The 24,316-nt window shown below is 36.2% G+C and overlaps 1 protein-coding gene across 1 annotated transcript in view; it reads left to right on the plus strand.

Moving 5' to 3' along the window:
* The window catches only part of LOC113231848 (vacuolar protein sorting-associated protein 13), a 117,422-nt gene that overhangs the window by 71,416 nt on the left and 21,690 nt on the right, over window positions 1-24,316 (plus strand). The window contains exons 29-44 of the mRNA XM_026466384.1: window positions 88-307; window positions 1,795-1,941; window positions 2,838-3,025; window positions 4,077-4,214; window positions 5,779-5,934; window positions 6,245-6,325; window positions 6,998-7,128; window positions 9,838-9,946; window positions 10,480-10,677; window positions 11,914-12,070; window positions 13,388-13,506; window positions 16,789-17,013; window positions 18,185-18,400; window positions 19,093-19,134; window positions 23,183-23,386; window positions 23,587-23,724. Of these exons, the coding sequence (XP_026322169.1) occupies window positions 88-307; window positions 1,795-1,941; window positions 2,838-3,025; window positions 4,077-4,214; window positions 5,779-5,934; window positions 6,245-6,325; window positions 6,998-7,128; window positions 9,838-9,946; window positions 10,480-10,677; window positions 11,914-12,070; window positions 13,388-13,506; window positions 16,789-17,013; window positions 18,185-18,400; window positions 19,093-19,134; window positions 23,183-23,386; window positions 23,587-23,724 (2,469 nt within the window). The remainder of the gene's footprint in view (window positions 1-87; window positions 308-1,794; window positions 1,942-2,837; window positions 3,026-4,076; window positions 4,215-5,778; window positions 5,935-6,244; window positions 6,326-6,997; window positions 7,129-9,837; window positions 9,947-10,479; window positions 10,678-11,913; window positions 12,071-13,387; window positions 13,507-16,788; window positions 17,014-18,184; window positions 18,401-19,092; window positions 19,135-23,182; window positions 23,387-23,586; window positions 23,725-24,316) is intronic.

The following is a 24,316-nucleotide window of genomic DNA, read 5'->3' on the forward strand; positions in this document are numbered from 1 at the left end:
CTCTCGTTAGAAGCGATAGTGGGATATATAATAAGTTGATGATGAGGACAGTTCCTCTGCGTTGTTCATGGCATGTCCTGTTTACAGATGGAGGCGCGCTTTAAGCTACGCAAGACATCGGAGAGCATGGTGGCGGAAGGCGGCATCTCGGGGCTGCAGATGGTGGTGCGCTCCCTGGGCCGCGTAGAGAGCTCCACGCGCTTCTTGCTGGAGCCTACGCAGGTGTCCCTGGCCGTGAGTCAGCCGCCCGACTCCGGCATGCACGTGGACATCGCAGTCTCCGATATCACCATCACTGTCTCCCCTGGTGAGTGAACGATCATAGCGGCATAGTGACATTTTTAGAAGCAGTAGAGTTCCTCGTGAAAGAGTTAGTCCAGGGAAGTACTGCCACCCTACCTATTTCTGCCGCCAAGCCGTAATGTGAGCATTACTGCCTTCCGGTTTTGTAGGATAAGGGTGCTGGTGAATTTACAAGCACATGGGACTTGTCAATTTATGTCTCAGGGTGACGGACGCAGGCACAGTGGCCTTAAGACCATTGCGATTTAAAGCTCTGAGTAGCACTGCAACAGTTGTGGACAGGCGTGTCGCTTACCACAAGGGGCACGACTTGCCATGCGCTTAACAAGTGCTGCACTTGGTATTATAAAAAAATATTAATTTTGGTATACAGATAGATGGGACCTAGAAGGACAAAGGCTACTTTTTTTCACAAAAATAAATCTTAAAGGGGGCGAAATTGGGTATGATGATGATGAGTTTGTGTGGAGAACTAATCATTTTCAGAAGTAAGTAGGCTCGAAGTATTTATTCTTATTAACGGTTACCAGACTTCTTTACGGTCTGATGCTCCCTGTTGCGTTTTTACAATGTCTTTTCAATTACTTAAAAAACCGGAAGCAAAACAATTATTCAGATTTTTTACTAGAGATAAGTATGGTAAGGTATGATGAGCTGGTGTCAGCAATTCAACGTTTACTTTGCGTGTGGTAGAGATAAGTAATTGACAGCTACAAATGTCAAGTTGAAAAATAATGTGCCAATATTAATTTATAGTGTATATATGTTTGATTCAGTTATCAGTAAATTAGCTGAAACAGAATTAGTCAAAAAGAAACGTTAAGTTAATCTGCAAATACACAGATGGAAATCTACATGTCTGTGATTTAGCAGACAAAAAATCTGATAAATAAAATTGGATAAATAGACGATGCAAGTACCGTGAGTTGTGTGAAAATCAAACATGCCACATTTTTCGTACCTACTATGACGTCACTAACGCTATGTAGTGATGGGATGGAATTTAAAGAAAATGGTTCTGTTGCGGCCACCGCAGTCTCCTGGCAGTTGTGATAGACAGAAGTGACAGTGGCCTACTAAGGCACTGGTCCTCCCGTCATTTAAGTGCGTACTAATATAGTCATCCAGATTTTTGTAATACTGACATTTGACTTTATAGATCCATTTTGCCCCCGTTACATAAAAGGGCGCATGTGACAAAAAACTCAAAATCGAGAAAGTAATGTTTAACGAAATGGAATTCAAAAATATGTCCTTTTTTCTAGCGGTAACTTCAAAGTTTATCCACCTAGGAAAAAATAAAAATATTGACATATCGTTCTTTTGTTACGGATCACGATCAGTATACCTAACAATTAAAAAAAAAGAAATGTCACACGCGCCCTTTTAACTAACACCGGTAGTGGTGTCTGAAATAAATGCATTTTATTTTTTTATTTTAAATACGATTTACTTAAATTATGTAGGTTCTTAGGTTTATAATTTTTTCAGAAACTATGGCACTCCTGAACCGAGTTCTGGCTACAATAACAAGCACAGAGGAAGATGCTACAGTTCTAGAAAACAAACCTGTCATTTACGATAACTTGTGGGCGACGAAGGCGTTCAGACCCCAAAGTTATTGGTTCCTTAGCACAGGTCAGTAATGTTTCACCTTTCGTTTAGAGTACCAGTCGATATATGTACACCGTGTGCCTTTTTAACCAGCAATACCTGTTAGGAGAACGTTTGCTATTTAACCAATAGATTGAAGAATACCACTGAATCTGAAAATGAAGAAAATATCGTGAGGAAACAAATGATGATGAAAAAATTTCAGACATGTCGATACTTCGGGGAAGAAGAAGTGTAAAACCTAACTACGAAGTTTACAAGACGAGTGGCAAACAAGAATTTATAAACCTTTTGGTTCATGTATCTTTCTTTTAATTTTTTCTTGTTTTTAAGAGTTGGTTATATATAGGAGCTATCGCCTACCATCATCATAGATTTCAAAATAATATAGACATAGATTACAAATATTTTATATAACACGACATTTAGTTGTAGTAAAAATGAATTTGATAATGTATTTAAACCCAAAACAATAATTTTCCAGAGGGAGACTAAATTCAATAACTGGGCAACAGTAGGCATTCATAAGAGTGGGTCTTGTTTGTATGAGCTATACACTATGAAAACTTATAATACTAATTCCAGTTTTATAGCATATGTTACACATTATTCAAAAATATTTAAAAAAGTTTGTGCAGCTGCTAAGGTTAAGTTTCACAGCGATAAAATTAGACAATCGAAAAATAAAACTAAAACTAGTTGGAGTAAAATAAATAAAGAGTCAGGCAGGTGTAAACAACATGGTAGAGACATAGTTCTAGAATTAGACGGCAAACTTATAAAATCTAAAGATGCATTTAGCTAATGCATTCAATAGGTGCGCTAACCAGTCTCACTCCATAGGGATGTGGAGTGAGACTGGATTATGTCCAGCAGTGGATGTGTATAAGCTGATATGATTAAGCTAATATTGTTTTTAGATCAAGCGGAAGAAGCGTTTGAAACTCTAGAAATAGAAGCACAACCAAAGGCACCGGTTGGTGAGATTTGTCTGCTGTCTAGTCCGTCTATCGTAATCTCGTTCGAGATGGAGGTGGGCCGAGAGACCATTCCAATGCTGGTCATGGCGGCTTCGCTTAGTGGACAAGTTAAAGATTGGAGTTCTGATGTAAGTTTAAATTTTGTAAGCATTTATTAAGCATGTATTTTCTAGCAGATAGCGATAAGAAATACAAAGAAGATTGAGAACTTATGACATTCTTTATAAAGTTCAGTGCCATATTAGATAAACGAAATGAAATGGAAAAAAAAGATGTCAAAGCTGTAAACTGCTCATTTGTATATGATTTACAGTAGGCCGTTTTTAATAAACAAACAAAAAACTTACTAAAAAAAAAAACAAAAACTTACTATTTTTGTCAAGGCAGCGGTCGCTCGTTGTTTAAAAAATTACATCAAGTGGTAGACGTGTTTATTGTAGTGCTTATGGTTGTTTGAAATAGGGATGCACATTACGATACAATTTTTATGAAGATCGATTCAATTGCATACGATCTAGCGATTTTTTGTATCGATTGTTTTCAATGTGATTTAAGCGAATCGATTCAAAATTAACCCGAATCGAACGCCGAGAACGTGTTCATAATTTAAACAAAAATTAATGATTTCGTCAAGTACAGAAACGAAAAATAAAGAGGACGACAATGTTTTGGACATTAAGTTATATGACATTATTATTAAAAAGTTTAGTTAGATATAAAGGATTGGCATCTGTGAAAAGCAAAAAACATATTACGTATTATTATGGCAATTAAATGATTTAGTAAAGGTGTTTTATTTATTGTAAATTTTAAAATCATTTTTATGGGATCGATTCAAGGGCATACAATCCAATTCGTGGATCAATTTCTGAATTGATCCACGAATTGGATTGTGATCCGGCATATGATCCATTACGATCCAAAAAATCAATTCGAAACAAAAAATCGTGCATCCCTGGTTTAAACTAGAGTAACTACCTCAAATTCAAAATTGTTCAGCGTTTCGTTTCTATTTCATATCATACTATAATCCCATAATCGAAATACCATTCGCGATGGTGGTATAAAAATATCAATATTTCACAAAAGTTATTTCAATATAGCACGAGAATAGTGTGATTGTGTTTTTTAAATGGACGTATTACTGTGTACTTTAAATTGAATTAGTTCCATCCGTAGTTCTATCTGGAGTCGACGTGGGCGATGCAAGTGTCGTACTACAACATGGCGTGCGCCGTGTGGGAGCCCTTCGTCGAACCCGTCGAAGTGATGCGCGATGCGCAGTACAAGCACGAGCCGTGGGAACTCAAATTGGAGGTAAAATTGTACATTCACCGGCCAGTAAACGAGAATCCAATTTTCAGTGACCTACAACCATCGCCTACTTAAACATTCATAAAGTTATTTTAGTGAAATCGGATGAATAGTGCGATATATGTCACATGCCGACGTGAACAATGAACTATTTGAAATTAATGAAGCAATTATTTCTCTATTTTGGTTTGTATTCGCTTGCTTACTCGTGACAACGTGAAGAAAACGTGCGATTCTTTCCTAAAACATTTTCTTAAAGTACAATTTCTGATGTTGTAAACGACTACCAACGATCTTGATATGATACTCATCTTTCAAATGAGGGAGGGGAAAATCGTGATCTGTTTTATAGGTTATGTCACGTATTAAAGTCTGTTCCAATCCATTTTGAACAAAATGTAAACAAAACTGTTGTCAGATCAAACTCAATAAATTGAATACGTAACACTTTCACGTATATTTCGAAGATCTCGTCTTGATATCTCATCACTTTTTCCAACAATATTCATTTGAATAGCTATAGCTATTTTAAATATGCTTATACAGGTTATGTAAGGAAAACCGCTAGTACGACTCAATTGAACAAATTGATTCATTCAATTAATTAATCGATTTCTAGTTTGCATTACAGTTGGCATGACTAAACCGTCTAAGGTCGGGTCAGTGACTTCTTTGTTTACTTTTTGTTCAAAATGGATTGAAATGAAGTAGATATTTGCTATTGGATAAATATGTATTTGTGAAAGCAGAATATGTACATGTTCAACATGTCTTCGATCGACAAGATGTTCTCATCTAGTTTTTTAGAATATATTTTTTTTTATTCTAACAAATTGTACCACGCGATGAGAACAATTAATATTTTTAGAGTTTGATTACCATAAATAGATCACGATCCTCATATTCTGTAATAAAATAACCTTTGGCCCTGTTCGAGCTTTGTCAGGTCGAAGGAGTTTCTCTTTGTCTTCGATCTTTGTATTAATAATTATAACATACTAGTGAAGTTATTTCACAGAAAATGAAATGAATATCACCACGATATTCAATAAAAATTAAAAAAATAACCTATTCACCTCACTATCTCGGAAAGGCTTTCTTTCACATTAGAAATCACAGCTCAAAAGCGTTTTTTCCACGCTAGCGTGGAAAAAGTTTTTGTGCTTTGATCTTGACGCTGTGATGCACCTACCTTTTTCTTTCGAAAAAAACAATGACACGTTCAACTACGCGATTTGTCGTACATTATTTATGTAATATAAATCCGTTGGTATTTTTGTTCTTATTATTGTTGTCATTAAATTGATAACAAAATAATTATTATTTAATTAAAACTGATTTGTTTCAACTGTTTATTCAACTGTTTTTCATTCATGTAACATTTTCCTCGCTATAGTGAGGTGAAATGTTGTGTGTTTTGCTCGGCAGCAAAGTTGTTTTGCGTCTCGCGGCTTGCTCGCTTCGCTCGTGGTTCAATCTTAGAATCATTCGTTTGCTCAGGTTGCAATACAAGCACTCGCGTCAAACAACAACTTTGCAGCCTTGCATAACAAATAACTATTGTCAGGTCGTGATGCGGCAGCCGGATATCCGCCAGCAATCAATTAACTTAACAGACGAGGCTGCGAACAATCAAACCGTGGCCCAGCGGCAGGCCACGAAGAGCATTACCATCTCCAGCAGTGAACCTCTCGAAATCACATGCACGAGAACCGGTATGGAGGTACGTGTACAGTGTAGGTACAAGAAAATCGGGAAGAATATCAAAATTAATTTCTAACGCATTCAGATTACTTTAAGAAAAGTTCGTAGCTGAACGGTTACTCTGCTGGTCTGCCACGCAGAGGCACCGGGTTCGATTCCCGGGCCGAGAGAAATATTGGTATGGCTTACATTTTTTCTCGTTAGTTGTAAGTAGTGGGTGTAATTTCTGGTTGTCTGTGTGTGTGTCCATGGCACTAGCGATACAGGGTTCCATAGTGTGGGGCTGTGAGTGTTTGGGTTATTATTATTATTGGCAACATTGTTTTTAGGTTCTACAACTACTTAGCAACTCAGTTGCTGCAGCGACCACCGAGCAAGAACCTGCCGTGGCCAAGTCGAAGTCAGGGGATGTAAGAAATAATATGATGAATTTTATTTCCTTTAAACTTTCGTGGCAGTTAAGACTCGTCTATATATCGATTAGGAATGCCACAGATACTTGTATCTTCAACCGCGATTTATCCTCATATTGTTAAATATCTGCTTCCGCATTCGACATTCGAATTCGTTGATGCTGTTTGTTGCGGATACAGATGTTTTACAGGGCACGCCGAGTACTAATGTCAATTAACAGCCAATCAGTACATTAAAAATACGGCAGCGCGTACAGGAAACTACAATTGATTCTTTATTTGTTTGTTAAACAAATAAAGAATCAATTATTGAGATTCATTATCTTACGTTACGCGCATGCTAGTTAGGAATATTATGTTTTAACGTAAATTTATTTTCGTTTATTGATTTTCATAAGTAACAACAAGTAGTAAGTATAAACAATGCCGTCATCTTTAAAAAGTGTGATTTGGAAACTTGGAAAACTTTTTTACACATACGCTTTGAATTCGCATCTTTAGATTTGAACGTTGAAAAATCCGCATCCGCACCTGCAGATGTATCGGATATGTGCTGAAGTTTAAATGTGAATTTTGGTTATGACGGAATGAAAGCCTATTGAATTTCTATTGCTCGCTCTTTCTTGTCTATTAGCTAATGTCGTATCTTATATATAAATGGTATTACAGATGGAAAAGAAAGAATTTGAAGGGGCGCCGTATGTCCTTCACAACTGCACTGGACTGACAGCTAAGCTGTTGCTAAAAGACAACCTTGACTTCACCGTACATCTGACTAGAGACATACCGCAAACGTACCAGTAAGTTTGTTGTCTCATCCCTTTTCACGATTGAAAGGAAAAAGTGTTTTGTTATAATTAATTCCCGTTAAGAATGTAGTAGGAAATTTGAAAGGAAAATATGTATGTGATTGGCTAATTTTAATTTTCTACTGTACTGTTAACGCGAATGTTCCGCTAAAAGAACTACAAATATATGTAGTAAGAGCGTGTTTTTGTCTGTGCCTCTACCATGAGGTTGCAGTGACAGTTATCGCTAGGGACTGCGTAAAATGGTTTGTATACAAAACCGCGTGATGGCGCTGTACAATTTGCCATACAAAATTGTGAACTAATAGCGCGGTCGCTAACGACAACTGTCAAATTAAACTCGTGGTAGTGGCACTGTTAATTTGTGTCGTTTTTCAAGATAGATTAAACGTACAGTTCATTGTGTAAAATTGTCGCCCGCTCGCAAGGAGCTAGTGATTGCAGTCGATAAAATATTCTATCGACCATCGACTGAATGTTGGCCACGCTTATACAACAAATAGCCGAACTTATCCGTCCAACTGTTGGGCATAGGTTAATTTTTATTGTCAATTTTTGCAATGTCTTACGTACGCACATTGCATTAGAACTATGTCCATTAAAAATACAAAGAGAAGACTTGTTTTATAGCTGTTCATTTTAATTCGATATAGATAGTCAAATCCGCTTGTTCCTATTAAAATGTATGAATTAATATTTCTAATATGTCAACTTTTCTTTCGACTTTTTTTTTTTTTCGACTTTTGATTCTAATAGGTCAACTGTCAAAATGAGAATAAACAACGCAATAACGCAATTAGTAATCCTTAGAACGTCGTAACATTCACAATCCAACATTTTTAGCAAATTTTTACATTCTTTCACAATCTATCTATAAAACAGTCAACAACAACTTCATGACTATTTAAAATTTTATGAAAACTGGCAACCCTACAAATGTCATTTTACTCCGTCTTCTTATTAAAATAATGAACTTACAGGTTGCATGACATAATTTGAAACAATTAAAATATTCATCACGGTATTCTCGTGCCATATTGATATAATCTTCGTCAAATGCTACTGTATTCTTTATATTTTTATTACCAGCATCGCATATCAGTATCTCAATTGTAGGGGTATGATCATGAAGTAGAAATGAAATGCAAGTTTGTATATACATAACGGTACATCATGGACCAATGACTCAAGAGGAACGCGGTAATGGTACACCAGATGTCACGCAAGGTTTATTATTTTGATTAGAATCATTGCCATCTACCATGTTAGCAAGAGTTAATTTTTAATTAGTTATAACACATAATTGACATCAATTTTAAATTTTTACATTTTTTGTTTACGCCTCTCAGTTCTTATTCTAAATTTTATTTTGTTTCATTATATTTTCTTATATTGTGTTCAATATCTTGACTTGCAGTGCCCTATTCATAGTCATGTACTACACTATAGTCGTAATGTAACACATTTGTAACATCTGACTATGTACATGTGACAATAAATACAAATACTATCTTATTTGTTAAAGTTCAAGAAATAATTTTAGCTCATGAACATATTTGAATAATATTACAAGGAAAAAACGGACTTCTTATATTTCACATTAAAGAGGAATTAATAGATATCTAGACATAAGACGGAATTTTTATTTTTCTCAGAGTTACGATTGTACTATGGACATTAGCCAGTCGAGTTATTGGTTCATGGGTACATTTATAAATAAAAAAATTATAAATTTGACACTGGAAACTATTTTTCATATTTCAAACACCGACCGACTGCTTCAATTATAAGATAAACTATGCATGGGATCCGAGAATATGCGAACCCCTAGCCCCACTGCTACGATTGTATGTAGTTCCACTACTTGTCTTATCATTGTATGGAAGTAATCTCGGAGTTACGTTACAGAATCTGGCCCTGTACTCTCGTTCTCCATCCGTCCGAAACTAAATAGAATAGACTAAATTAAAAGACGCATAAAGCTTCACACACATAATTTAGTCGAGTAATACTCATTTCACAGTAATTGTGGCCACGCCTAAGGTTCAATCATAATGTAAATTACATATGCGACATTCTATCACAACAGCCTTTAAATAGAGTATCTTTGTTCGCGTATACTTCATCTAACTCCGTTCTACTTCATAGGACTACTATAATTATCTTAATAGGTCCTTGACCTCATATCGATCCTTTGGATCTCAACTAATGGGATCCTCTGATCCCTATAATGGGCCTCCCTACAGCTCTTCCTCTGCCACTGCTTTATGCCCCCTTATACCTTTAGTACAAGTGGCGGGGCGGGCCTTATTCTAATTCTGTTACTGATTCGACATACTCTATCTTCAGGCTGTCTAGGCAACAAATACTGCATCTAAGTTACTAATAAACATTGTACAAACTTACCAACTGTAGTGCCGACCAACCAGTGCACTCCCAGCTGACGCCTGATATCTCACTTTCAGAATTTGAGATGCCTGGACTGCCGTGTTAGTTCCCTACTCTTAGTTATCATAACAGACTAAATTTATTAATGCTTGATATTACAAAACTAATACTAAATCGCGACACAATTCGCGACAATAATTGTTTTGGAAGTCATGTCGAACAGAAAACGAGAGCACACCGCCAGGAACGAGGACATAAGAAGAGGAACCAGGGACTTAGCTGATAGAGTTCTCAAGTAAATATTGTACTTAGGGAGGTGGTGTTGGAGCCGGGTGCAGCGGTGCCGCTGCAGCTAACGCACGGTGGTTTCTCCGTGCTGCGCCTCAACGAACCGCCGCCGCAGCTCAAGCTTGCTGTCAAGGTTTGGCCCATTCATGCTTCTAACTACCGTAGGACGCCCTAAGGCCACATAGCAGTTGGAGACGATTTGTTATATTAGTCTAAACCCTGAAAGATTTAATAATGTCACAATGTGCCAGCTAACCACACCAACTGACTGGTCTCAAATTACGGAATTCCCTTGTATCATAATATTGGTATATAATACCAAGTGGCGGGACGAACAAGTCGTGCCGATAACCCTGAATAACACCTGATGATTTGCAGAGCCACTCAGAGCTTTAAAATACAAAGATCTGAGGGGCACTGCTACTACGATCACCCTGAGACATAGGTTGATAAGTCCCATGTGCCTGTAATTTCACCAGCATCCTTACACAAAAACCGGAACGCAGTAATGCTCATATTGCTTTTCGGCAGAAATAGATAAGGTGGCAGTACTTCCCTGGACGAACTTCACAAGAAGCTCTACTGCTACTTGACAGGATTTAGAATTGCGAGTACATGACAGCTGTTCTCTGTTAAACGTAATTAAGGGGATTGTTTTATTATCAGATTGTAGAAATGGCGGAAGATGTTGTTATACCCGTGGAGAGAGCGGACAAGCGGTATTTCGCGATAGGGCAGCACCATACCAGCTCCAGGTTGGAGAAGAACGTGCCGCTCGTAGCTGCTATTGAGCCACGGGGCCTTATCTCGGAAATTGTTATGCAAGATGCCGCCATGCATATCTACCTTCGTAGTATCGTACAGGTAACGTTTTGTATTATAGTTACAATATTATTGCAGATTGTTGTTCATTAGTGTTTGTTATGCTTTACGTGATGCGTGACTGTTACCTAACGGTGGTAGCCTAGTTGGAGAACAGGGAGAATGTACACGGCGGAATGTACCTATGACTTTAATCTCTAAATAAACAATTTTTAAAAACATACATTATTAAATGTTTAGTAGCAATAACTCTCGCTAGGTGAAGGAAAAAATTGAGATAAAATCTGCATGTTGAAGATGATTCGCAACTTTTGGACAACGTGTGTAGTTCCCACATTGTTTTGGGCCAGCGTGACAGATTATCGTCTAAACCATGGGCTCCCAAACTTTTTGGCTTACCAAGATAAAAATATTTCTAAGCCACCACTAAAAATAATTGGAAACACATATTTTTTATATTAACACAAAAAAAACACAAGGAAAAGAAAAAAAGTAATGTAGTTTATATAATTCAGGTTTTTTTTCAAATGCGGTAGCACTTCATGGACAGCATCAACGTCCCCCAATTGCTTCCGAGGCCCCTAGGATTCTTGCGTGCCCATAGTGAAGGGACCACTTTGGGAAATTATGGCCTAAACCTTCTGCATACAGTCCTCGTGCCCAGGAATGGGGCATATAATGTTGAAAATAATGATTTCGGAACATTCTATAAGCGTTCTTAGCAAAAATCGTCACTTTTCACCATTGACTTACAATTATATGGACGTCGGGTCCGCGCTAAAAAGTGTCCGCACTTGTAAGGCGCTAAAATCGTATACAGAGCGCCAAACTCCGCTTTAGTCTTCATTTTATTTCATTACAATTTAAATTTCGAATAGGTTGACTTGGGACATTTTTTTCGTGGTTTTTTTAGACCCGTCGTCCATTTACTTGTAAGTCAATGCTTTTCACCTTATTTTGAGCTTTTTCTTATCGCATCGAAAGTACCACGATATCGCACAATGACTACTATAATGCTTGCCATTGTTGTGAAAGGATTTGCCAGTCGGCGTAAGGTACTTGCCGATTGTTGCCCAGGGTGTGCGAGACGTACAGGAAAGGAATGGTACGCCGTGCGGGGAGGCTCCTTTCGCACACCTCTATTTTGAGCTCTTAAATCAGCAGAATTATAAAAAATTCAATTGTACTGTCTAAATGAACATTGATATGAAAAGACGATATTGGTGTGAGGGTCTATATACTATTGAATTGATCCTTTTGACGTTTTCTCCGACCCAGGTAACGAACCATTTGTCGGTGAACGTGTCCGTGTACTACATGACGCTGAGTGGCAATGAAGTTCGCCTGCTGGGAGACGTGAAACCGGGCGATATCCTGCGGCTGCCGTTGCAGGCCGTACACACTCCCACCGCTGAAATGTTCTTCTCAGTTGAGGGTAAGATATAAACGCCACGGCTTCTATGCTTTGTCCATAGGAAAGATAGATAGATAGATAAACACTTTATTGCTCATACACAAGAACAAGAATAGTACATAAACAACTTAAAACTGTGTGCAAAAAAAAAATGTGGGCAAAGGCGGTCTTATCGCTAAGAGCGGTCTCTTCCAGACAACCTTTGAGTTAGGGGAAAGCTAATCGGAGCGGGAGACGTAGTGTGCCAATTGTATAAATAAAAAAAATCATATGAACGAAAATAACGGATAACTCACGTATTTAAGTCGAATTTTTTGCTCGATATGTTTCGAACCAATTTGTAGGCCTTTAATCATGAGATTCCGTGCGACGGAAATTGCGCGCCAAAGTCCTGGCAGCACGATCATGGCTGTCGCGTTATCCGTTATTTTCGTTAATATGTCTGAGTCTCACGGTGGTTTTCTGTTTGAAATAAAAACACATAATAATGTATCAAATATTCAATAAATAACGATATATTATACCTATATAAATATATGTATATATAAATATACCTAAATAAACTTATACTTACTAATAAATAAAAAAAAACATGCATACATGTTGCAGAAAATAATGGATAATTTATATTTAATTAATTGTCCTGTGTTGTCATTATTATTTAACCTCCTAAGAACCTACAATAAAAAAAAAAACAAACTACATTGGGAATAAATCCAAACACCTAGTACATCGTAAGGCAATAAATATAATTGCAAGCCCAAGCAAATGTGCCCTCAGCTTTGTATGATAAACGTATTTTTCTAGAAACCCTGTGGACATATAGAATATGTAGCACTAAATTTGAAAGCAATATTTTAATTTATAATGTAGATTTACTTGCTCATAGGAATAATATAATCTGGATCTGAATCACTTCACATATTATGTACATTTTGATGTACACGGGGCCTTATGAGCTTAATGTGCAATAATAAATATATAATTCATTCATCCACTCAATCACGTATAATAAATCCACATTTAAATAATTATAATAAAATTTCGTTTATTAAGGTAACATGGACCTATTTAGTATTAATAATAGTTACATTTAAATACGAATGATACAATACACTTCTACCTACGTATTTTTACGTACGTGCATTATAGAACAGTGATACACGCATGGATACGTCGAACCGGTTCGCTGTCATGCTTTTGTGGATGGAAGTGGATAAATCTTCCAGTCTTTAAAGTAGGTCAAGGCAAAGTACCCGAAATAGGTAGATTGTAACAAATGCTAGTCTACATTCGAAATCTCTGCGTACTTACAGAAAATCTTATCTTAACTTTTAGGTTTCACGGTATCTGTTTCGCCTTTCGTTTGGCGAGAATTACAACAAGAAGTGAAAATGACTAAGTTATTGCAATGCGATGCGAAGAACAAGAGGAGCGGCGAGAAATTCTATTTAAAGGTAAACTGTCTTTTTAGACTAACGATTTCAATAGACGAAAAATACATTGGAAGGAAAGATGATTTCACATTTTTATATAGTTTTCTAACGTTTAGTACATTTTTAAATGTAAAATATAACGGTGACGATGCGAAAATGCTTAAATCAACTAGTAGCCACGTTGACGCAACAGACACTGGTTCGAATCTAGTCAGATCGAAGGAACTTTTATCAATAATAAAACTACTAATAATAATAACAAACTAGTGGAGTATTTACACAAAATATAGGTGAATGTCGTATTAGTAAAACTCGTTAATTCACTCCATCCTTGAATAGCTCTAAATTGTTGTTACCGGGAAACAGATGTCGTTAGTGTATTCCATCCCTTTTGCTCTATGCATTAGGAAGGAAACGCATTAGGCCCCGCGCCCACAGACGGGTCAGCGCAATAGGGGATTTTTAGCTGAAATATCAATAATAATAGTCGTAGCTACGAAAACAAAGCTGCAGTAAAATTAGGGATACCGAGCCGACAGCTTCCGGAAGCCTCGGCAGCCTTTGGGTTTCTTCGGCATGCTTTTACGTTTAACGTTTCGACTGATCTGAATAGTCTATAGTATGAATCATAATAATTAGACGTCCAAAATGTAAACAAAGAAATGTCATTGTCAAAGTGTGAATGCAGATGTGCTAAACTTTCTATTTTTAACAGAATTGAAAAATGAGGAGGTTCTCATTTTCTACAATTTTAAATATTTATTACAAATATCAACAGTAAACAAAAACTTTAGCAACAACACACAATAATTTAACAAACGCACTATGGAAGCAAATAACATTCGAATTCGAGAAACGAAACTCGAATGACATCTATGACGTGACAAAATAGCATCACAAAAAATGATTTTGATCCCGATTGTGTTACCAGTGTCATAAAACTATTTGCGACCTTAAATATAGTATTTTATTTTATTTATAATTATTGTATAAAACGAAATTAAGAAAAAATATGTATTGCAAAACGTGAATTGTTCTAAGTTTTCTCAGGCTGCAGCTTGAAAATAGTTTTAAACATTTAGTATCGTTAAAAATAGGAGACTACTATTTTAAATGTATTTTTTTGCTGGGTTATCCCTTTTGTTTATCCTATATACAGGCTGTATATTTGAAAGTGAGACATATTCATACATGTCATAGTATATAATGTTACAACTTAACATAGACTAAAATAAAATTAAGATATGGGATAAAACAAAAAAATAATCAACAAATGTGTTTTGAAGTGTACATAGGAATAAACCGATTCCCTTTACGCTTGATTTCGAGTACAATGGGTATATACATAGAGACAGCAACAGTAACAATGATTTCACATTTACGTTTTAGCTTATGTTAATTATTTTTTACTTGAATTATTATCGAAATGTTTTACACACTAAAAAGATATGTTTATGATTTAGTAACTAGTTATCATTTAATAAGAATTGAGGTTTTTGGCGTAGTTAAAAATGTGAAATCAAATTATTTACAATGATTGATTTTTTAGTTATTTACAGTTTATTTACACTTACGTAGTACGGAGTAAGTTTTCAAAATGTCCACCGTTTCCCACAATGCATAGTCTAGCACGGCATAGTAAATTTTGTTTTAAATTGTACAACACAGACACATTTTGTCTCACAGTATAAAATGCTAAGATAATCCTCTCATGAAACACTTCGACACTGTTCCCCTCCTTCGCGTAAACTCCGATTTGGGAACATTTCAATAGCTTGCCTCACACATCGCCATTTATTGCGTAAAGTCGCACCATCTCAGTCAATTCGACGTTAGAATAAATATCCATTTTCGGGCGAGCGGAAGAACAAATAATTTACGTGTCTTCGTTAGATCAAGTTCTCGCGTGCACTGTCTGAAGTTGCAAACAGCCATTTTGCGTATGCGCCCGCGCCCCCACCCCCGACCTGTACTTTGTTTTTCGCCGCCGTGCCGCCACCCGCCGCTGCGTCGGAGCAATAATAATGATGTGCATAGATTTCGATAACTAATGTTGTTCTCAAGTAGTAGTCGATAAAAAAATTAAAAAAATATTTTTTGTGAAGTTTAAGTTCATTACGAGTTCTTAGGTTTTCGCGATTGTTATACATAGGAATGAAACTATTTTTCCGGATTTAAATCGCGTATATTTGTCCCATGGTGACACCATGGGACCTGTAAAGGGCCCGAAACGTCGGTTTGTTTGAAAAAACAAATATACGCGATTTAAATCCGGAAAAATAGTTTCATTCCTATTTAAGTTCATTAGTTTATTATTTCTAGATGAATATAACGCGCTCTATAAATATGTCTGTTAAACCGTGGTACGTGGTAAATGAAAACGCAGGCTATGGCTTGTGTGTTTCGTGTTGAGGTGATGGATAAGAGAGTGAGCAAGTTTTACAATTTTACGGCTTTTTTTATTTTTTTTAATTTTATAATTTTAGGGCGCCAGATTATATACTAGAGCAAGGCGCCCCTTGCTCTAGTATATAATCTGGCGCCCTGGATATACATTATAATCAATTATTCGACTAGTGCCATCTAGCGAGCGGCCACAGAACTGGGTGGTTTGTCTAGTTTACTAGGCAACTGACATAAGACACCGCGATACAGTGCCGCGGCGTAGTGTTAGCAGACGCTCACTGGGTGGCGATGCTAACAATGTCCCACTTTCAAATATATAGCCTGTATATATCGTTTTTATTTTTTATTCATTTTAATATAATTGTATCTTTGTATATCCATTATCCATTTTGGACATCTAATTATGATTCATACGATAGCCGCGAGCACGATGTCGCGACGGTACACTTCGGCATGCCGAAGGATACCGCTACATATTTGCCGTAAGTCTTCGTCTGCTTCGTATCGTATCAATGCCATACACTATGTAATTGTAGCCCAAAAGTTAATGCCGATGCTGCTACCCACGTCATTAGTAGTAGCTGCCAGGCAGAAGCGTGGGAAATGCTTGCTATCGTGATGAAAGGATTTGCCAATCGGCGTAATTTACTCGTCGATTGTTGCCCAGGGTGCGCCAGACGTGCAGGGGACATGAATAGTATGCTATTGCGAGGAGGCTCCTTTTGTGTACCCCAAATTGCCGTCAGTATGCGCTCGAATGTAGGGATACCGAAGGTACCCTTGCCATACATTCTCACCAATGGGCGCTGGGCCTAAATCATTTGTTATTCACTGTTTGAAACTTAAAATCACTCATAGAATTAATAACATTTTATTAAATATACGCTCTATCCCCAGGCAATAGGTACAATGGAGCAAGTATTCTTCGAGCACACGAACCGCCACACGTTCGCTTCATCTTGCTACGACATCGTTCTGAAACCGGCAGTGCGACTGCAAAACTGTCTGCCCGTGCCTATAGTCGTCTCGCAATTGGGATTGACGAGAACAAAGCTCTTCGAGCCAGGAGAAATGTTCCATTTGTCTCATTTGGCGCCAAATAGAGCGTCAATTGTTGTTATGGTAAGTTGTTTATTAACATCTATTTGTCCATAAGGCATATCATTATTAAATAATATTATTAAATATATTAAATATATAAGATAAATTGATTAATCGAGAGCTTTCTGTTCGATATCTCGCAAAATCGATTCTCCGTTGCGGGATGGTGATATACATTTCATGTAGCGCTGTCTCACAATAATTCATTTTAGGTCCTAAACTGAATTGTAATAAGAGTTCATGGTAAGGCCCCTGACACTTGAACATGTCAATAACGTACCACACCCGATACAACGCAGTCAGTGACCGTATCATCCCCGCTTTAAAGGCGTACGGTGCCTATTCTCTCGGTTATAGTTCATTCTGGACTAAGGGAAAAAGAGGAAAGAGAGAACCGAAAAAGAAAGTCTAAAATTTATTGAGCTCATAACATTCTAAAAAAAAGAAAAGTCGAGGGAGAATACTGGACTTTGTATTGACAACTTTATGAAGAAAAATTTCATCGTTTTGCCGACTGCGCATAGCACTTTGGTACCGTCACGTGCCACGCACGGAGCGTACCCGCACCTGCAAAATATTGTTGTCGCTATGATGTTGGTTGGCGACGGAAGGGTCTAGTAGGCATTGATTCATTTATACAAAGAATATTTTTTCATGTGTCGTTACGGTCACGGTCATAGTATTATACGATGTAGTGAGCAGAGCCCTTTAAGATAACATTTTAATGCAAAAGTTTAAAAATTTGATCTGTTCGATTTATTAAAATTTTACACGATCTGTGTGCAAACCGGTGTCAGGATGATTTCTATCTTTAGAAAATAAAAAACCGACATAAAGATCCGCAAAAGGCACATAGAGAAATTCGTAAGATCTGGTTCGATTCATAGCTCAGTTGGTACGAGCGGTAGTCACATTGAGGCGACAGACACTGGTTCTGAAGGATTTTTTCTTTGTGTTTCTCCGATCTCTGTATCGACGATTCTCCATTGTTTTTCAAATAATGTACCGTTTCTTATAGTCGTCTGAATTATTTTCTGTACCACATGATTTACGGCACCATTATATGAGAAATTATACATAACGTCAGTTAATTGTAGGTTACCAACAATGGCCAAAGACTGGCTATTCGAGAGCGTTTCCGTCTAAATCAAATTTAAGTAAACAGTTAATAACGTTTGTACAAATTCGACAGATACAAAATTACCTAGACAAATGCTGGGTATGCACCAAGAACCTACCTGACGAGGAGACAGAGTTATCAGTGTGGTCGTTCGAGTCCCACGACAGTCCGTCAGTTATGACTTTGGACCTGGGCATGCATAGCATCGATAAGGATGGAACGCAAGGGTTGTCGCTTTATTGTCCGTTTTGGATGCTGAACAAGACTGGTTTCACACTTTGCTACAGAGTAAGTCCTTTTTATACAACTATAATCAGAACGTTTCAAAGATTTTCCTGACGTCGAAATGCCGATTTTAATAACGAAATTGTAATAAATTCGATACAAAACACTTAGCCACTTTATTTCAGTTGTCTTTGACCTTTATACACATGTATTATTATTATAAAAATATTTAAAATCCTGGCATTTTCGTCGATTAAAAAATGTCGGACTTATCAATCTTATAAACGACTGAGTATCTCTTCACGAGTCTTAACATACGTAAAATATTATGTCTAATTAATAGACTATACATTAACTCGTTGTACACTAACTAGTTTAACGTAGTTTGCGTTCGTTTACTAACCATTATGCTAGAATTTGTATTGTCCAATTGTAGTAGTATGGTACAAAATACATAGACTGGTGAATATTAGATGGAATGTTTGAATTTCAATTATATACCTTAAAAGTTTAAACTAATTCAATGTGACAATTTAACATAAATCAGAGAATGGCAGTTAATTTTTGTTCTCTTTAAACATAACATGCCTTGTTACTAATTATGTATCTGATACATTTTTTTTATATTTTTCATTTTACTACAATTACTTTCATTAAGGAACATCTAAAACTTTAGAAACAAATTAAAAAGTTTGTAAACTGGTGTACAAACAGAGCTGTTCTATATTTGGCTACAAAACATTTCGTGATTGCAGAAATCAAAGAAAAATGAAAAAGACTCCGGCTCTCCCAACAAGGTATCTTTGAGATGAATTAGTCTTATCCATCATTTTTCATTTGCTCCTTTATTTAATCGGTTAATGCTTGATTACTAAAGCTTCATCTCAGAGCGTATTAGCCGTGGTCTGTGTCACCGCTTAGTGATAAATTTACTGACAATTTTAGTATCTATTATATGAACTTAAGTGACATATTTGTAACTAAATAATTATCACTAATTACAGGTTTCTTACCACGATATGATTTCTTCTTATTTCAACCCGTGACCATGGAAAGTGTAACCGTTCCGAAATATCGGAATAATAAAAAAAAAATACCGCGGTAAGAAACCTGTAATTAGTGACAATTATTTAGTGAATAACAACGAAAATCTTAGAATTTATATAATATTTGTAACTTTTGAACTGTAAATGTGGCAGGAACTTTTAGGTCACTAAAATTAGTTTAGAATTGTGCGCTACAGAATTACACAGATTGTTAATGGAACCCTCAGCTCTGCAAGAGCGAATTCAAAGGAACTACTTCCGATTTAAAAAAAACTTTCGGTTATTTATATAAAATGTTAGATTTTGTAGCAATCAGTTTTATTGCCACATGCAAGACTATTCTTAAAACAAAAATTCTCTAGTAGCATCGGAGAATTTTGCTAAATATTCAATTAACACGCTGTGTTTATGACATTTACGACATTGCAATTTGATCAGCAAACAGTGAGACGAACTCTTCCAATATAATTATTATTAATAATAAGTATTGATATTCGCGCATGCGCAGTGGGGTCATAGCATAATCCATGACGACAACAAATAGAACAATATTGTTTAGGATATTTGTACACGATCCATTTTTTGTGTTTTATCACTGTAAAAGTAAAAATTAATTTAAAAAAAATGTCCCGGCCTCACAGACGTTTTGTTTCAATCTACAGTGACTGACATTTTAAAGTAAAACGACACAACACAACTTGTACAACCCTACTCAGTTTCCAAAAGCGAACATTCCTCAATCATAGTAATATACTAGCTGCAGACTCAGTCAATAATCATCGGAGCGATATTGTGCTTTAGTTGTCGTATATCTTACGAAATGTGTATGAATGTAATTCATCAAGGGAACGAGTTTGATATGAGCTTCAGCTCAAGATGTGAAAAGCTAAATCGAGAATATGTAACCATGGAATTCTTATTACCATTTACGCTACTTTTCAGGAAAGAGACAATAGGATTCTAAAAATACCCAAAATTTATTTCTGTCTTCAAAATATATATAGTAGCAGGTAGATACATAGAAAAAGTAAGAAAGTTTATAAACAGACCACATTTCGTCGAGGCCCGTACCCTTGTTGCCAGTCTTCTGGGCATCGTGCCCTGATTCTACACTATTATAAACAATTCAAGAACTATATTCAAGTTTCTAACAACACGATGCCATTCAAAAACGTGGCAGCACTAATAATTGTTTTAAATCAATCTATGCGAGGGTTGCAACAAATATTTGATTACTATTCCGTATTTGATTTATTCGGCCTGGTTTTGTCGGCTATTCGGGCGATTAACCGAATACCTAAAAAACAAGGAAGAAAGGAAAAACACAATAAATTATAATGTAACTTTTGTAAACGCTAAACATGTGTTGTAAATTTGAGAAAGCACAATTTTTCGCTAATTTGTCTAAAAATTAAGGAAATGTGACTTAACGAAGTTCAAGTTAAAAGAAGAAATCTAAAAGATCAAAAAAGGTAACAGATCAAATGAAAACTACCATCTCATTATGTTATGTGTAATACTTGGTAGTATTACTTGCAAACCAAAATAAAATTACGTTTTTGAAACTTAATCTTACAATAATTAAACAATAATTACTTACTTTTTTAAGTGTAATGTCATAAATTTAAATTGTATAAATACTTCAATTAAATTACCTTTTTTGTTTCATTGTACAAAATTATTTATCATAAATGAAGTTAATAAGCGATGTTTTTCGTGCCGATTTTGAAACAAACCGAATATTTGACTATTCGGCTACCGAATACCGAATATTCATTCGGTATTCGACCCGAATATATTATCAATTGCAACACTAACAATGCTGTAGAATGCCTCTTATTATCCGACAGCAGGACATTGATTTATTTTCGCTTTTGGATCTATTTTGTCATGAAATTTCCTACGAAATTTTCGTGAGTGTACTGAACGTAAGATGGAGCTTTCTTTAATGCAGTCACTTTAAACCAAACACTAAAATTTGCAGATAAAAAGCTCAGGTTGCGGATCATTGTGTTCGTCTAAAAATTTTAGACGTCATACATCATGTTTGGCGGTGAGTGCATACGCCATCATCGTAATTAGAATAATAATGTGGGTTGTATTTGGGTGGAACGACACTTGCCTATCATCCGTTTATCACGCTTCAACGCGGCACTTATAATAAATGCAAAATTTTGAGTCACATGTCGTCCGAATAGCTGTTGCAACGCGGTACGAATCCCCATACAAAACCCATTTATAATATGGGCACAATGCTAAAATGTACACCAGCAAGTGTGGTTCAACCCTTAAGGGTTGTCACTGTAATGTAAAAAAGCGCACACTCACATATTTTCTTTAGCATTATGTTTAGTTTTAAAGCGTACGCTGTCATGTGCGCTTGCGGTTGCATATAAAATTGGTTAATGGAATTGTTATTAAGGCATAACCAGTGAATAAAGAATGTTGGAAATCGCGTCTAGTGGAAGGTACTTCGACTTACATTGGACAAGTCTTGATAATTATTCGCATCACCAGTTTACGATGAACCCGCCGGTAACATGTTGTAATCTGCAGATAATGGTTGACCTAATTTGATTTTGGGTATAATTACTTTATATTTTTACTTTTTTAATTCAGGAGGCGGAACTGTAATTAACACAGGCTCGGGAATGAACACCGAGCACTTAAATTACTTGGATTTGTATGACCCCGCTTATTTTATAGTTATGCTTTTTATGATTTTAATATTTGTATTTTTTAATATAACTGTCGTGGTTAGTATTAATGCATGTGTTGCATGCCTTTATCACTAAATAACAATCACAACATAAGGTTAAGTCTCATTAAAAAATAATTAAATATTGAATTTGTTGAGGCCTTTTTGTTATAAACAGTGATCGAGATTGAGGGAGTCAATTTACCTAAAGTATGAACGTTTTCTTAGTATGGGCATACCCATTTCGTCATCAATGTGTATACAATTTTTACTGTTTATTTTCTAAACATTCCAAGATATAGGTTGTTTCATGTTTATTTTTTAAATAGTGAAAGTATAATGTTATTTATACAATGTTATTTTTGAGACAATATTTCGTAGAAAATACGTAATAGGAAATAATAATTGGTCGCCAATGTACTCAAATTTCAGTAAATAGTACGCATATTCTAATATATAAGCAGTTCCGAGATATCCCGTAATTTATAGAAGGGAATATCCACATTATTCTTTAGTTTAGCTAAATTAACTCCCTCAATACCGGTTACTGGTCATAAATTATATTTGGCTTTGCAAGCGCATATGCTTCGCACTTAATATACCGTACCCACGCGCGACGTGCGGGACACATTCGGCGACGTGACTCAATGTCAGCTTTAGAAAAAGAAACCTTAAATACTAAAGCGGAGCATGTTTCGCTTTACTGCAAAAGGATTGCATCGCAAAATTGATTTTGAAGTGTCCATTGCAGTTACGTCTACTTTTTAAGCGGGAGTTTACGTGGAATGTAAAATATGCATGATGTCCAGCTCTTAGTATGGGCTCTATTACCAGCTTTGCTGGAATGTGCTGATGAACGTAACATAGCCATAGGCTGTAATAAGGTTCTCATCTTCGGAGTATAGTGGAAGCGTTTTACTCTACGTTAGTCCCGTTTCAAGTGGTGGTAGTACTTTATAACACTTATTCGAAGATAAATTTTTGGATGTAGCTGTTAAAGATTGGAAAGTAACTAACCAGAGATAATTTTTGTCGTTTTTGTTAATATGCGTCTTTTGCTCGGTAGGTCCAATATAAAATTATATAATAATTCGTTCACAGAACGCCGAAGAGGCCGGCAACGTGATATTCCACCCGAAAGACTACCTGGAACCGATACTGTTCTCTTTTCGCGCGAAGAACTTCTACGGTAAGAAGAAGGCGGCTATTCGAATTGAGTTCGGCGAGTGGTCTGACAAGTTTCCGCTTGACGTGCCTGGCAGCTCCGGTGTAGTCACTTGCACTTGTGACAACAGGATATACCAGGTACATTTTTATGTTTTCTGACATTTTTAAACAACAGATTAATTTTACATTACAATCAATTTACGATATAATTTGTATATTGTTTCAAAAGATAAGTATTTTTGCTGACAATCTTTCATTACAAGGTCTTTTCTGCTTTGAAATGTCAAAATTTGTGGTATTGAATAATTAAATCTTGACGATATGATTTTGTTTTATAGGTGGCGGTAACAAATCAGCTGACGTTCAACAGTTTAACAAAGATGGTGATATTCACTCCGTTTTATCTGATCATCAACGAGGCGCCTTTCGCGATTCAATACCAGGAATTGCATAGAAGCGGTGACCCTTGGCAGACGGTAGGTATAAGTTATAAAAGGCGGAAGAATGAGAAATTTAAAATTTACTTAACGAAAACCTCTTAACTCCGTTTTTGGACGAAATCCCTTTTTACTTTAAGCGCAATATCGGGCGGTTAAAGATTAAAATATAATTTGTAGATCCTTTTTAGTTAAAAAATAAATGTTTAACCATCTATGGATATGTCATATAATTATTTCTAGTAAATCTGTTTTATGTGTCTACTTAAAAGCTCGCAATAATGGAGGTTACGAGATTTACTAATTTAACCTACGAATTATATGGACTCAATTGATTAGAAACTTTATAAGATTGCGAAATCAACGCGTTTTTTACATTGACTTACAATTATATGGACGTCGGGTCCGCGCTAAAAAGTGTCCGCACTTGTAAGGCGCTAAAATCGTATACAGAGCGCCAAACTCCGCTTTAGTCTTCATTTTATTTCATTACAATTTAAATTTCGAATAGGTTGACTTGGGACATTTTTTTCGTGGTTTTTGTATTAGACCCGTCGTCGTCCATTTATTTGTAAGTCAATGCTTTTCACCTTATTTTGAGGTTTTTCTTATCGCATCGAAAGTACCACGA

Source organism: Hyposmocoma kahamanoa, unplaced genomic scaffold, assembly GCF_003589595.1.
Source record: "Hyposmocoma kahamanoa isolate Upper Pololo Valley unplaced genomic scaffold, ASM358959v1 66, whole genome shotgun sequence".
Lineage (NCBI taxonomy): Eukaryota > Metazoa > Arthropoda > Insecta > Lepidoptera > Cosmopterigidae > Hyposmocoma > Hyposmocoma kahamanoa.